Raw genomic sequence first — 15,737 nt, 5'->3', positions numbered from 1 at the left:
AACCAAATTTTTTTTTAATTTTAAACGTCAGTAGCACGTTAACGGCACGTCTGACAGGATTTTCACATAGGACAAAAAGTGCTGGAAATTCACTTCTACACCCGAATCAGTCATCAACAATACATTGTTACAACATTGTAACAACTCATACGTAACGTAACGGATGGATTCACTAGTCTATCAGCTATAACTCACTTTTGCAATAATCACAACACAATTGTTATTATGTTCCGCAGCTCTAAACAACGATGTTTACTACTCGGCGTCTCCATTCTTAATTGAGACGCCGAGTAGTAAACATCGTTGTTTAGAGCTGCGGAACATAATAACAATTGTGTTGTGATTATTGCAAAAGTGAGTTATAGCTGATAGACTAGTGAATCCATCCGTTACGTTACGTATGAGATCACCGGTCAGGGCGCCATATGGATTAATTCCGGAATTCGAGGAAGTGGGAGAAGAGCAGGAGCAATCATCATCTTCAGGACAGGTCCAGGAGTCCCCTACAATGGAGAAACCAGCAGAGCAATCTACATCAAAGGTAATCAGCAATGAATTTTCAAAGGATTATGAACTTTTAAAGCAGATAAAGCACGAACTTAATCTATGGGCGGAAGCGGAATATGAAAAAAGAAAAGTTCTGAGGGCTGATTTCGACAGATTTATTTCAATGACTAATGAATTGTCGGAAACAATCGTCAAGCTAGAAACAAGGTCAGTGACAATTTCACAGCTAGCGGCAGGGCTCGGAAACACTAATAAGGGTATTCAGGAGTCCCTTAAAAATATAAATAAGGCGGTAGACACTATGAAACAAAGTGAAAGTAGGCCTATGTTAAGCTATGCTGATATGGTGCAGTTGCCAGGAAAATTGAAGGACAATAAAGTTGCAGGGAACAATGTTAGGAAACTACAACCACAGGAGCATATAGTTATGTTGCAGCCAGTCAAACCAGTCCTGAACGAAGTGGAAAACAGTAGAATTATTAAAAATGTATTGCGGGAGAATATCAAAAACAAAGACGATATTAGAGTTAAAAAGACCGTGAATGTTAGAGGAGGTGGCCTCATGATTTTTCTGAATTCGGAAGAGGACAAGAAGAAAATCATTGAAAATGAGGCGTTGAAGACTGGAAATATGAAAAATTTGAAAATAGTTGAACCACAGAATAGGAAGCCACGTTTAATAATTTACGATGTCCCTAGTGATTTAAGCAAAGAGGAACTAGCCGAGAGTATTTTCAACAAAAACTTTGCTATCTCTGAACTAGGAGAAGAATCATTTTTAAACGGATGTAAGCCTCTCTACAAGGTTGGACCAAAGAACAAGGAAGTAGTTCATTGGATCATTGAATGTGAGCCCGAGATAAGAAGAATTCTAATAAATAGGAAACGAGTCTTTGTCGACATGACTTCTTGCAGGTTAAATGACTTTATTTCGGTTCAACGGTGCTTCAAGTGCCAGTGCTTTGGTCACGTTTCAAAGTATTGCAAAAAAGAAAGTGAAGTCTGCGGTCACTGTGCTGAAGATCATAGTACTAAAGATTGTCCAAATACCGCCAAGGAAGCAATATGTAGCAATTGTAAGAAGAACAAAAAGCCATCAAATCATAAAGTTCACGATCCACAATGTCCTAGCCACCAGAAATCATTGCAGCAATTGATTGAAAAGACTAATTATGGGATTGTTTAAAAATATATATTGTTCTCAAAAAATAATAAATCAGACTGGAAATATTGTGATGGATATTAATGAAATTTTAGGTAATTTGAATTATACATATAGAGTTCAACAAAGATCAAAAAGTAGGACATCACTCGTATTTAATTTTGGAGGTTACACTGACCTGAATATTTCCTTCGCCAGCGTAAAAAACGGAAAAGTAAATATTTCCAAGGGCATTGCTACCGTAGTAAATAGGAAATGTATGAGCATTGATTACTTCAATAGTCTAACTACTATATTTTCACAAACAAAGCAAATTGATGCGTCGGTGAAATTCGACGAGACATTGAAAATACTCAATTTGTTTTTATTGACAGATAATAGTAACTTGCTTTCCAATCTAGAAATATTACTATCTATGATCGATGAATGGGCTTCAGATAAACAAGCTCTGACAGTTGGAATTGATTTTTTTGGAACCATGGCTGATGTATCTTGTATTGATCTCTTAAGTACTGTCTTGGCAACAAAACACATTAAATATGTGTTTTACTACAAGGGTATAAATAATCTTACATTTTTAAATATTCCAGAAGAGAAAAACAATGAGAAACCATGTCCAACGGGATACTTACCTGAAAAACCACCCAAACATGAATTTATAAATAGTATGCTGGAGCTCAGAAATCTTCTGAGTCAACATGATCAGATAAATTCTATTATTTACTATGAAATTCTGACTAACATTACAAAAAAAACTTATTGAGCTCTTATTCGTACCTAATAGAGATAAAGCGTAAAGAGATGAATATTTATGATAATAATCTAAGAACATTTCTATGGCCAACTAGGAAAAGTTATAGAATGGGCTTCTGCTTGGATAACGAAGGAACCTACGTGGAATTCAACGAGAGTAATAAAAGATTCTTAACAAAAGAAAAATACATTCTTGTTAGTAGAGATACACAACTCATGTTAAACGGTGAGCTGTATCAGAAAATATCATCAATTGACATTTCTGCTTCAAGTCTTCCTAATATTACGTGGATAGATGGTGTGCCAGGGTGTGGAAAGACGTTTGAAATACTGAACCAGCATAAACCAGGAATAGATTTAGTTCTCAGTCAAACAAGAGCAGGAATCAAAGACATCAGAGAGGCTGTCATTCATAAGTACGGTAAGGATTACTGTAGAAAGATAATAAGATCAGATTACAGAACCGTTTCATCTTTCATTATAAATGGAGTGGGCAAGAAATATCATCGTGTCTTTATAGATGAGGCTGTACTGATGCATGCTGGCTACATTGGTTTCATTGCGAAATTATCAGGATGCTCCGAAGTTTTCCTACTTGGTGATTCTAAACAGATTCCTTACATCGAAAGGAGTGGACTGAAAGTTAGATGGTCTCATCCCTCAGTTTTTTGTGAGCCCACACGGAAAGTGACTTTAACTAGAAGATGTCCGATCGATGTATGCTGCGCACTATCCAAATTCTATGGTAAAAGTGAAACAACTAGTGGAACTCTTCGCTCAATTAGGAAGACCATCTTTAACGGCGGTCTTCCACAGCTTGATCCAGAAACACTTGTATTAACATACACGCAGAATGAGAAAAAAATTATTCAAGAGTTACTAGGTGACAGGATTGATAAAACAATAAAAATTCACACGATACACGAAGCACAAGGTCTTACTTATAGAAATGTTATTCTAGTGAGGACAAATTCAAAGGATCTAGAGATCTATAACAGTGAAAGTCATGTGATTGTAGCACTCAGTAGGCACACTCATAGTTTCAACTATCTAACAACAGCGGAGAATGATCTCATATCATTGCTTATAAAAAACACATTAAGCTTTGATGATAAATATATAATGAGATGGCAGAGGAAAATAGAGGAGAACAAGCATGGAGGGGTGCGTATGAATAAGCATGATGATGAGTAATAATAACGTGCTGGATGTGGCAAATGAACTTGATTCCGTGGATGAGATAGAGGACAGTGTGATTGAGGATAAACAACAACTCCACGTTGCTCTTCAACACTCTAATATAACTGTATTTTCTCTCAATATCAGAAGTATTAGGAAGAACTTCGATGACCTGATGATTCAACTACAGGATATGTCCCATGATTTCGATATAATAATACTAACAGAATGCTGGATCAAAAGAGATTATACACAGAAGCAACTGAAGGACTACAATATTTTTCACTCTTTGAATAATCGTACTCAAAATGATGGAGTAATTGTATATGCAAAGGAAAATCTCAATGTACAATCGGTAGAACTAAATATCAGACAGGCCAACGTTCTTCATCTACGACTTCAAACATCAAAGGAGAGATATAATATATTAGCAGTGTACAGATCACCTCCTACGCCAGCATAACAGAGTTTTTAGAGGACTTTGAAACAGTGCTGGTAGACTGAGAGGTCAACTTATTATTTGCGCAGGAGACTTCAACATTAATACGCTACAGCCACATCAGCATTATCAACTTGATGATTATTACGACTTATTGAGTGAACACGGTTTGAAGAACTGCATTAAAAAGGCTACCAGAGTAACAGCGGGAACGTCTTCTTGTTTGGATCATATGTTGACCAACTGTAAAAGTAAAATCCATCCAATCGTGTATCACTCGAGTATCACAGACCACTTCATTACAATTCTTGGACTGGAAGAACATCAGTTAGACAGAACAAATGGGGATGAACAGAGCTCAACTAACTGTAAATCTGTCAACTTGAACGGCTTGAGGAGAGGACTGCGAGTGGAACAATGGACGGAGGTTTTTGAGTCAAATAACACAGACTCAGCTTACGAAAAGTTCCTAGAAATTCTACAAAAACATATGGAGAGCAATACACATCATTACAGACAAAAGAAGAGGATCAAGAGCATAAAACCATGGATAACACGAGGACTTATCTCAGCTATAAGAACAAGGGATTCTCTAAATAGAAGAAGGAAGCTGGACCCAGAGAACGGAGAACTCGCTAACTACTACCGAAGATACAGAAATACACTGACGTCCAAACTACAAAAGAAAATTATTTCAAGATGCAACTAAATGAAGCAAACAATGATGTAAGGAAGACATGGAAAATAATCAAGGATGCTACAGATTCAGATCAGAAAAAGGATATACAACTGAATGCTTTGAAAATTAATGGTGACATAGTCACACTGAAAGATAATCCTAGAGAACTATTGAGTCATGTAAATGATTTCTTTGTTAATATTGGAGAGAGTATGGCTAACAAAATATCTGAGAGTCTGAATAAAAATATTAACGAAATTATAGCAGATAATGTACCAGAATTGCATGTACAGAGTAATATGTTTCTTTTCCCCATAGATGAAAAGGAAATAATAAACACAATTGATTCTTTACACATCAATAGTGCACCAGGCCTAGATGGATTAGATAACAGGACCTTGAAAGGAATAAAAGATTTAATTTCTAAGCCTTTAACTCATATTTTTAATCTGAGCTTGTTATATGGTACTTTTCCAAGAGCAATGAAGCAAATCTGTGTCAGACCTATACATAAAGCAGGCGATAAACTAATTATTAGTAATTATAGACCTATTTCACTGATTAGCAATGTATCAAAAATTTTAGAAAAACTAGTTAAATCAAGATTAATAAGCTTTTTAGAAATTAATAATATTCTTTCTCCTAACCAATTTGGCTTCCGCAAAGGTATAAGTACAGAATTAGCTGTACTAGAATTATCAAAATTTGTAACTAGCAATTTAGAGGAAAAGAATAAATGTCTAGCAGTATTTTTAGATTTAGCAAAGGCCTTCGACTCTGTTTCCCATGACTTATTAATAAAAAAGCTTGAGGCAATAGGTATAAGAGGAGTGCCACTTGAATGGTTCAGATCCTACCTCAGCAATCGACAGCAAAAAACAAAGGTTGAGAACCATATGAGTGCAGAGGGTTCCATGAAGTTTGGAATACCTCAAGGAACAGTTTTAGGACCATTTTGTATTCGATCTTTGCAAATGAGTTGTGCTCCATTCAAATTCAAGGAAGAGTTATAGCCTTTGCTGACGATACAGCACTCCTTTTTCAAGGAAAAAACTGGGAAGAAGTGTTCCAACCAGCAGAGACAGAACTCACAAAAATCACTAGTTGGTTAAGAAATAACTTATTGTCATTGAATTCAGAAAAACAAAATTTTTAGCTTTTTCTTTAACAAATAGCACAAAACCACACATGACAACAATGAAGCTCCATAATTGTGATAGAAATTGTAACAATAATTGTAATTGCCCACTAATAGAACGCTCTGACAATATAAAGTATTTAGGAATAATAGTAGATGATTCATTGAAATGGAACAAACACATAACATATACAACTGCCAAAATAAGGAAGCTTATATACAAATTCTATCAATTAAGGCGTATCATAGACAAAGAAATGTTAAAAACTGTATACTTAACATTAGTTGAATCTCTTTTAAGGTACGGTCTGTTAGTTTGGGGTGCAGCTAACTTCAGTTTTATAGATCCATTATTTAAAACTCAAAAACGCATTTTGAAAATAATGGGAAACAGGGAAATCCAGTTTTCAACTGTAGAATTATTTATAGAAAATAGAGTACTCAGCGTTAGGCAATTGTATATATTGTTGTTATTAGGGTATATGAAAAAACATCAAAATAGGAACCATATCATAAATCATAGCTATAATACTAGAATAAGAGAACGTTACAATCAAGAAGTACCAAGAATGAATACAGCGTTTGGGCAAAGATCACTAGGATATTTAGGGCCTACAATATCTAATAGAATACCATTAGAAATCAAAGGAGAGGAAAATTTCAATAGGTTCAAAAGAAAAATTAGACATTGGTTATTCAGTATTGGGATACAAAGTAGTGAGGAACTAATAGTAAGTAGGATTTAGATTTAAGCAATATTCTTTTTAAATAAGGTAATTTATATGTAGAAAATAGTACCTCGGTTTAGTATCTTTGTACTAGGTGATGCTTAGGGTAATAGATATAGTTTTAGATTTTTGGAATTTTTGTATTATCTGTTGTAGCATAAATTAGTATTAATTTGATGATAACCTCGACACATATATTATATAGTGAGGTATCATTTTTGTAAACACTGAATATTGTTATATTATTGAAAATATATGAAAAAAATATGTAATGTATGAATTTATGAATAAACTCCTCTGGATGTGTCGTCCAACATCCAGAGAAATTATTATTATTATTATTATTATTGTTCCGGGAAAATTTAAAATCTGCAAAAATTATTCATTAATGCAGTTTTAACTGCATTTAAAATTACCGCAAAAGGTCTATACAGGGTGATTCATAATTATGGTAAAATAATTCAATACGTGATAGTAGAGGTAAAAATAAGAAGAAAAGCTCTTATAAACATATATCCATAAACGCTTCATTAGGGAGCTATACAGGGTTAAAGATTTCGCCCGGAATTCAGTTCCTCTGGTGAAAAACACTGATGCTGAATTGTTTGGGGACTAGTTTTTAAAAAACGTATGGTGGATTCATATGGAAAAATATCTGAAAAATTGAATAAAACTAGTCTGGAAGCTGTAGTATGAGTAGTTTTTGAGAAAAAAGTTAAAATATGCAAGAAATCTACGTAGAAAAACACAGACTTCTACGTCTGATGCCCAATAACTTTCTTTAATGACCAGTAAACATATAATTTTTTAAAATAACAATTGTAGAGAATTTAATTCTGAGAAGAATGATGTAAGCTGTGTAAACTAAATTTAAATAATAGTTGAATAAAATGTATTCTTATGTAGTACATTACACCACAAAAATTTGCTGTTTTATGAGGAGAGAACTAATAGCTCATAGGTTGTAGCTGATTGCAAATAAAATATTCGGTTTTTTATGAAAAGTTTGATTCCTATATGAAAGTAACATATTATCTAAATGACTTTAAACTTATACCAAAAGACTAAAGATGATGATCAAAGTGACTCCGTTGTTCTTAATGCATATGTTCAGACGTCTTCTCATCGATTGTCGGACCCGTTCAAATATTCCAGGAGTCTGCTCTAATTATCATTCCTATTCCGTTCAAAATTCTTAATCGGAGTTCTTCAATTGTATCAATCGGAGTATTGTATACTAAGGTTTTCAAGTGTCCCCAAAGATTGTCCCCAAAGATAAAAATCCAAAGGATTCAAGTGTGGTGACCTAGCTGGCCATGGTACTGGCCCACCTCGGCCTATCCATTGATATGGAAACCTGTGATTCAGGTGTTCGTGTTCACGAACAGCAACACTGAAGTGTGCTGGAGCTCCATCATGCATAAACCAAATGTATTGGCGCAACTGAAGAGGTACATCTTCAAGTAAGATAAATAGCCCTCTCTCAAAAAGTTTAAGTAGATCATGCCATTAAGCCTGGGAGAAAGCTCGAACAGAAGTAGATGATCTCCTATGATTCCTGCCCAAATTTTTACTTAAAACTGATGTTGTGGACGATTAGGATTGATGGCATGAGGATTGTCAGCTGCCCAAATATGTTGGTTGTGAACGATAACGATAGCAGTTCTTGTAAAGTGTGCCTTGTCGGTAAATGGAACGGTTGTTTAAAAGTTTGGGTTAACAAGTTTTTTCTAAAAACCATCGGCAAATACCAGCACGGGGAATACAGTCTCGTGACAATAGAGTATGAACTTTCTGGAGGTGGTATGGATGTAATTGTTGCTCTTTTAGGATCCTCAAACTAATAGATTGATTGACATTAAACTGCACTGATTATTCTCTCGTGCTCTTCTCTGGATCTTCATAAATTTCATTAAGAACTTGTTCCTTTAACTCAACAGTCCAAGTGGATCGGGGTCTGTCTGCATAAATGAGCTCTTTGGACATCAAAGAACCTGTTTCAGACAGACGTTGATGAATAGTAGCAAAAAACCTCGAACTTGGACATACTCGGTTAGGAAAGTTTTCTTGATACAAACGTCTTGCTTCAGTTCTATTACTGTGTCCCATCCCATACATTAAATGCACGTCAGCTAATTCGGAGTATGAATAATGTCTAAAGTTACATGCCGTTTTTTAAAAAGTTAACACTCAACACAAAAAAACAAAGTGAAATGGTTACAAATGACTAGTTAATAGATAAAACAAAAAACACAGCGCGGTTACAGTAGGCCTAACTTACAATTTGTTGTTTTGTTCAACAGTGAGCTAAAATATTTCTGAAAATAATTTTCAGCTGATAATTTCTTTTGAATATTTTCTTATTTAAAACAAAATAGATCAGATGTTTTGGAACAGCTGTTATTCAAATACATGTTTTATTTGCAATCAGCTACAACCTATGAGTTATTAGTTCTCTCCTCATAAAACAGCAAACTTTTGTGGTGTAATGTACTACATTAGAATACATTTTATTCAACTATTATTTAAATTTAGTTTACACAGCTTACATCATTCTTTTCAGAATTAAATTCTCTTCAATTTTTATTCAAAAAACATTATTGTTTACTGGTCATTAAAGAAAGTTATTGGGCATCAAACGTAGAAGTCTGTGTTTTTCTACGTAGATTTCTTGCATATTTTAACTTTTTTCTCAAAAACTACTCATACTACAGCTTCCAGACTAGTTTTATTCAATTTTTCAGATATTTTTCCATATGAATCCACCATACGTTTTTTAAAAACTAGTTCCCAAACAATTCAGCATCGGTGTTTTTCACCAGAGGAACTGAATTCCGGGCGAAATCTTTCACCCTGTATAGCTCCCTAATGAAGCGTTTATGGATATATGTATATAAGAACTTTTCTTCTTATTTTTACCTCTACTATAACGTACTGAATTATTTTACCATAATTATGAATCACTCTGTATATTGTTAACGGAGCCCTGTAGACGATTTTTTCACGAGACAAAAAGTGCTGGAAATTAACTTCTACACCCGAATCAGTCATCAAAAATATATTGTTCCGGGAAAATTGAAAATCTGCCAAAATTATTTCCAAGTTTTTAACTGCATTCAAAATTCATTGACTGTATTTACCGTGATGTGTATTGATATCCATGAACTCCTATTGATATCACTAAACTTGTAGTGATATCAATATAAGTTCATTGACTGTATTTACCGTGATTTCTATTGGTATCCATGAACTTTTATTGATATCACTAAACTTGTAGTGATATCAATATAAGTTCATTGACTGTATTTACCGTGATTTCTATTGGTATCCATGGATTTCTATTGATATCCATGAGCACGTATTGATATCCATGAGCATATATTGATATCAATAGAGTTTTTCTATCGATTTCTATGGATCTCTTCCACTAGGGGATTGTTCCAGGAAGTTGAATTACCAAAACTGTGACCAGTTCGTTGTGATAGTGTGCTGTGGATATTATGCTTAAGTATCAGATTTGTTTATTGGATAATTTATAAGTTATAGTGACTTTAATCCATAATATTCAAAGGTGAGCTTGGGTTTGGTACAGAAGAGCCGAAATGTTCAGAAGATAGCAGTTTGGACTTTGTACTCAACACAATACAACAATATCTATATACACAATACAATTCGAAGTACGTCTGCTACAGCTGGGTGAGAGTGTTCTTATCTCTTAGTTTTGCTTTGTTTATATTTCGAACTGAATGAAAGATTACAGGAATTGGCCCATCTAATGATATCAGCTAGGCCTACTGCAAAATAATTCTTATTCATTCATACTGTAATAACTGTTTGTATTATAAATAAAACTTCATTTTAGCACAATAACATTTATTAATTTCTTCTTGAACATGACAACATTATTGAGACAACCTTCTTCTAGCCGACCATATTTCTGTCTAACCTCTCTAGTCTATTTCGATAATCGATCTCTGGACTATATCGATAGGTCGATTCTTAATGTATAATCGATACACAACATATTTATGACATCCCCCTTTTTTTTTTTTTTAAACAGAACAAATCATAATACTTTACTTTTACATGTAATCACACTTTTACCAAAATCAAAACTTAAACCATAATAAACACAAGTGAATGAACAATGAAAATTAATTCAATAATCAATACAATATTCATAATCTTGAATCAAGTTCTTTTCTATTACTAGTTCTTATCATCTATTCAACATAATCATCAAAGTACCTTGGCCTTCTTATTTCTCTACCTGACCTAGAAATGGTCCTTCCACCATTATTCCTGTTTCCTATTACCATATCATTTCCCCTTTCACGAACATCATTACCTTGGTTCCTTATTGCCAAATCATTTTCCCTATCAGCCAGTCTATCTTGTCTATCATTTCTTACATCATTTTCCCCTGCCAAGTGTTCATACTCTCCTAAATTGAAACCAGTCATAGAATGCTTTACAGCAAATGGATAAGTGCCAGAACCTCTATGAATGTGGCGGGTATTTCTCCTAACTACATTTCCATTTTCCAATTTGATATTATATGAGCGAGGGTGTTTGTGTTCACCTACAACTTGGGCATGTACTAGTTTATTTTGCTTATCTGGAATAAAAACATTTTCCAATGCTCCATAACTCCTACCCTTTATAGCACTCTTGTCAAAATAAAATTTTTGCTTGTCTTGTCTATCCTGCAACTTATTTTTTATATCCTCACATGACATTTGCAATTTATTGGGGGCAAAGTAGGGCAGCAACCCATTGAGCTTCCGTTTAAACAAAATTTCAGCTGGAGAAGGTAAGCTTTCTGATATTGGTGTATTGCGATACTCCAAGAGAGCCAAATATGGATCCTTATTATTAACACTACTCTTACGCAACATTTTCTTAACTGTTTGTATATGTCGTTCCACCATTCCATTGGATTGTGGGTAGTTTGGACTGGACAATTCATGATCAAAGCCCCATTTCGATTGAAAGTCTTTAAATTGCCTACTAGAATACTGTGGACCTCCATCAGAATATAGTATTTTTGGAATGCCATACCTAGCAAAAAATGACTTTAAACCTATGATAGTAGTTTCACTTGACAAATCCGTTAATTTGAAAAAATCTACAAACTTACTAAAGTAGTCAATTATCAGCAAAAAATTATTATTCTGAAAATGAAACAAATCTGTGCCCACAACTTGAAATGGAACACTGGGTATTTCTTTAGGAATGAGTGGTTCTTTCCTATTGCTCACTTGAAATTGCAGACATGTGTCACAGTTAGAAATCAAATCTTCAATTTGTTTAGACATACCTGGCCAATATAAACATTCTCTGGCACGAGCTTTACATTTATTGATTCCCAAATGGTTGTAATGGATTCTTTCAAGCATATCCTTCCTAAATGATCTAGGTACAACAACACAATTGTCTTTAAACAGAAGACCGTCATGGAGAAACAAACTATCTTTTAAGCTGTAATAAACTTTTAAACAATGTGAGGTGTTTTCTTTGGAAGGCCAACCATTAGTTACATATTCTGTAAGTGTTTGTAATTCTTCATCAAGCAGGGTTTCCTGTTGGAATAGCTGATATTTTTTATCTGTCATAGGTAACTGAATAATTGTGGAGATATGACATTCAATTTCACTGTCAAATGAGTGTTCTTCCACTTCATCAAGAAAGTTCCTACTCAATGCATCAGCAATGTACAGTTCCTTACCTGGCTTGTAATTGACACTTAAATTATATGGCTGAATACGAATTATCATTCTTTGTAATCTAGCAGGACACTTATACAATGGTTTTTTAAAAATATATTGAAGTGGCTTATGGTCACTTTCAACAGATACATCTGATTTTCCATAAATATACTGGTGAAACCTTTCAGTGGCAAAAACTATGGCATATGTTTCTTTTTCAATCTGACTATAATTTTTCTGAGCATCATTCAATGCCTTTGATGCATATGCACACGGCAAATTATCTTGCATTAGGACAGCAGCTACTCCATCCTTTGAACTATCTACTGAAAGAACAATTGGCTTATTAACATCATAATACCGCAAAACTGGCTTTTTAGACAAAGCTGATTTGATATCATTGAAACTTCTATCATGTTCTGGCAACCAACACCAATGACTATCTTTTTTCAGCAATTTCCGCAATTCAGAAGTGAGAGAACTGAGATTTGGAATAAATTTTGACACAAAAGTTACCATACCTAAAAATGTTTGAAGCTGCTTTACGTTAGTTGGTGGTTTCATTTCAACAATAGCTTTTAGTTTATCTTCATCAGGTTCTATTCCCTTATCTGTGAATATATGACCAAGATATATTACTTCATTGATGCAGAACTTACATTTACTCAAGTTAAATCTAACATTTGCCTTACTTGCTACTTCTAACACTCTGCCAAGAGTTTCAATATGTTGTTCCATTGTATCTGACCATATAACTAAATCATCAACGTAAATACCTACATTATCAATGTGACCAAAATTTCAGCAAAACATCTATTAAATACTTCTGGTGCAGAACACAACCCATATGGTAATTTCAAATAGCAATACCTTCCATATGGTGTATTAAATGTTGTGTATTTAGAGCTATCATCAGTCAATTTTACTTGATAGAGAGCTGAGCTTGCATCTAATGTGCTGAAGATTTTTGCTCCATTCATTTTTGCACTAATTTCATCAAAAGTTGGCATTTTGTAGTGCTCTCGTAAAATTCAAGTATTTAAATGCTGTGGATCAATACAAAGTCTTAACCCATTAGGCTTTTTAACTATGACAAGGGAACTCACAAATTCTGTTGGTTCATGTACTTTTTTAATTACATTAGCATTTTCCAACTTATCTAATTCTTGTTTTAATTGATCCATGTAAACAAATGGAACTTTCCTTGGACCTTCAATTTTACCTACAGCACCCGGTTTCAGCTGTATCTTATATTCAAAATTATTAATGGTATTGTATTCACTTGAAAAAACGTCAATGTACTCACTAACTACTTCGTTGCATTTTTCATTACTGATGTTTTGGACTAACCCTACTTGCTTATGTAGATTGTATTTATCAATAGTGACCCACCCTAGTACAATTGGTGTGTTCTTATTACAGTTTGCAACTTCAAATTCAATATTACATTTACCAACGTTTGGAATGTGACAATCTAGGTTACATTTACCGACAACATGTATAGCTGAACCATTGAAATTAGTCAAGGAAGAAGTTGATGCAACTAATTTGACTGGCAAATTTAGCGATTGGAATACACACAAGGGTATGACATTGACGTCAGCACCAGTATCCAATTTTGCACTCAATTGAGAATCGTTTACAGAAAAATCAATATGCCATCTATTGTGATTGATTCCACGATTTGATACAACACCCAAAAATTTATCATTCTCATTTGTTACTAACCTCACATTACCATTATCGTTAATCTTTGTGTTCTTAACATTATCATCTTCATGATTTACCAATCTTACAGTATTACTTTGAAAACCTACCTTGCAGCACTTACCAAAATGGTTTAGTTTATTGCATTTATAACAAGTTTTACCATAAGCTGGACAATTTCTCACGGTATGATCCAATCCACATCTTGTACAGTTTATTATTCTTCTCTGATCCTTACTTGGATGGTTAGGCTGGTTACCCTGTCCATACGTTGATTTTGAATATGTTCGATTTTGAGCTGGTTGTTGTTGTTGAGAAGTCTTTTTCACCACATTAACTCCCTCCACTGTTGTAGAATTCTGTAAAGTATTCAGCTGTTGAGCTGACAACTCAAACAATTTACAAATTTTTACTGCTTTTTCCAAGTTCAAATTCTCCTCCTTTAGTAGTCTCTCTTTTAAGTTCACATTGTTGATGCCACTGATAACGCGATCTTTGATTAAACTGTCCTTGAGTGATCCAAAATTACAACTTGAACTTAGTTTTTTGAGCTCAAGTAAAAACTCATCAAAACTTTCGCCAACATGTTGATTACGACTGAAAAATATGTGGCGATCCACACTTTCGTTTGATTTCGGAAGGCAGTTGTCCTCCAATTTCTGTAGAATCAATTTCCAATCACCATTTTCTTTGACCGTCAGTCCCAAAGTATCAAGTCGTTCCTGTGCCTCAGGCCCCAAACAATGCAGTAGAACAGCCACCTGAACTTCTTCTGATTTTGAAGTTACTCCTGCCGCCGTAGAATAAATGAGATATTGCTTTTTCCATTTCACAAAATTGTTAGACAAGCTTCCTTCGAACGACAAAGGATGTGGCGGTTTCAAATTCTCCATCGTGTATGGTAGTAACTTACGTGATATTGATATTATTTAACTTTACACTGCCGCAGCGCCATGTAATAACTGTTTGTATTATAAATAAAACTTCATTTTAGCACAATATCATTTATTAATTTCTTCTTGAACATGACAACATTATTGAGACAACCTTCTTCTAGCCGACCATATTTCTGTCTAACCTCTCTAGTCTATTTCGATAATCGATCTCTGGACTATATCGATAGGTCGATTCTTAATGTATAATCGATACACAACATATTTATGACACATATCTCGGAAACTATTCGTTATTTATTGAAATACTCAAAATGGAAGCGAAGCTGGATGAAATTCTTCAAAAGCTGAATAAATTGGACTGTTTAGAAACGAAACTTGATAAAATCACGATTAAATTCAATGAGGAGTTGGAAAAAACTCAAGCATGAAGTAGGGGAGTTAAAATCTCAAATGTAATTAGAACGAGGGAAAAAGAAAGATACTTCAAGAACAAGAACGTGATAATTTTTGGTATGAGAGGTGGAGGGAACTATTGGTCTCTGAGAGAAGAAATAGTTAAGGTATTAACATATATGGGTGTTGACATCAGAAATCAAGATATAGATAATTTGAAAAGGCTAGATCCTACCAAAGAGGATGGACCTATTAGAGCAACATTCACTTCAACGTTCACTAGAAATGAAGAACTAAAGAAAAAATTCAAATGATCAAAAGAGAAAGATTTTGAACACATAAGAATAAATGAAGACCTGGACATAGATACCCGCGCCATCCGGAAGGAGCTACATCCGTTCATGGTCGACTACAAGAAACAAGGAAAGAGAGTTTCCATGAAAAAAGA

At 34.2% G+C, this 15,737-nt stretch overlaps 1 protein-coding gene across 2 annotated transcripts; it reads right to left on the bottom strand.

The window, feature by feature from the left end:
- Positions 1–10,417: 10,417 nt before the first annotated feature.
- On the bottom strand, positions 10,418–14,994 carry LOC111050145. 2 transcript variants are annotated; one of them, XM_039442759.1, is made up of 2 exons: positions 13,453–14,994; positions 10,418–11,138 (listed from the first exon to the last, which is right to left on the bottom strand). In XM_039442759.1, the coding sequence occupies exons 1-2, from the start codon at positions 14,891–14,893 to the stop codon at positions 11,110–11,112; spliced, it is 1,470 nt and encodes a 489-aa protein (XP_039298693.1). In that variant the 5' UTR covers positions 14,894–14,994; the 3' UTR covers positions 10,418–11,109. The 2 variants fall into 2 exon arrangements, with proteins under 2 accessions (XP_039298693.1, XP_039298694.1); XM_039442760.1 differs by having other exon boundaries at positions 10,418–10,683; positions 14,623–14,994.
- Between the last annotated feature and the right edge of the window lie 743 nt (positions 14,995–15,737).

This window comes from Nilaparvata lugens, chromosome X, assembly GCF_014356525.2.
Source record: "Nilaparvata lugens isolate BPH chromosome X, ASM1435652v1, whole genome shotgun sequence".
Lineage (NCBI taxonomy): Eukaryota > Metazoa > Arthropoda > Insecta > Hemiptera > Delphacidae > Nilaparvata > Nilaparvata lugens.
This window is presented reverse-complemented; position numbering and strand designations above follow the sequence as displayed.

Bases quoted from the DNA above. Each gene is read 5' to 3' on its own strand.
- LOC111050145 (XM_039442759.1), bottom strand. From the start codon at position 14,893: ATGGAGAATTTGAAACCGCCACATCCTTTGTCGTTCGAAGGAAGCTTG. The intron at 11,139-13,452 runs ATAAGTTGGAAA...CGCTCATATAAT, and splicing joins TCAATTAAAACAAGAATTAG to ATCAAATTGGAAAATGGAAA.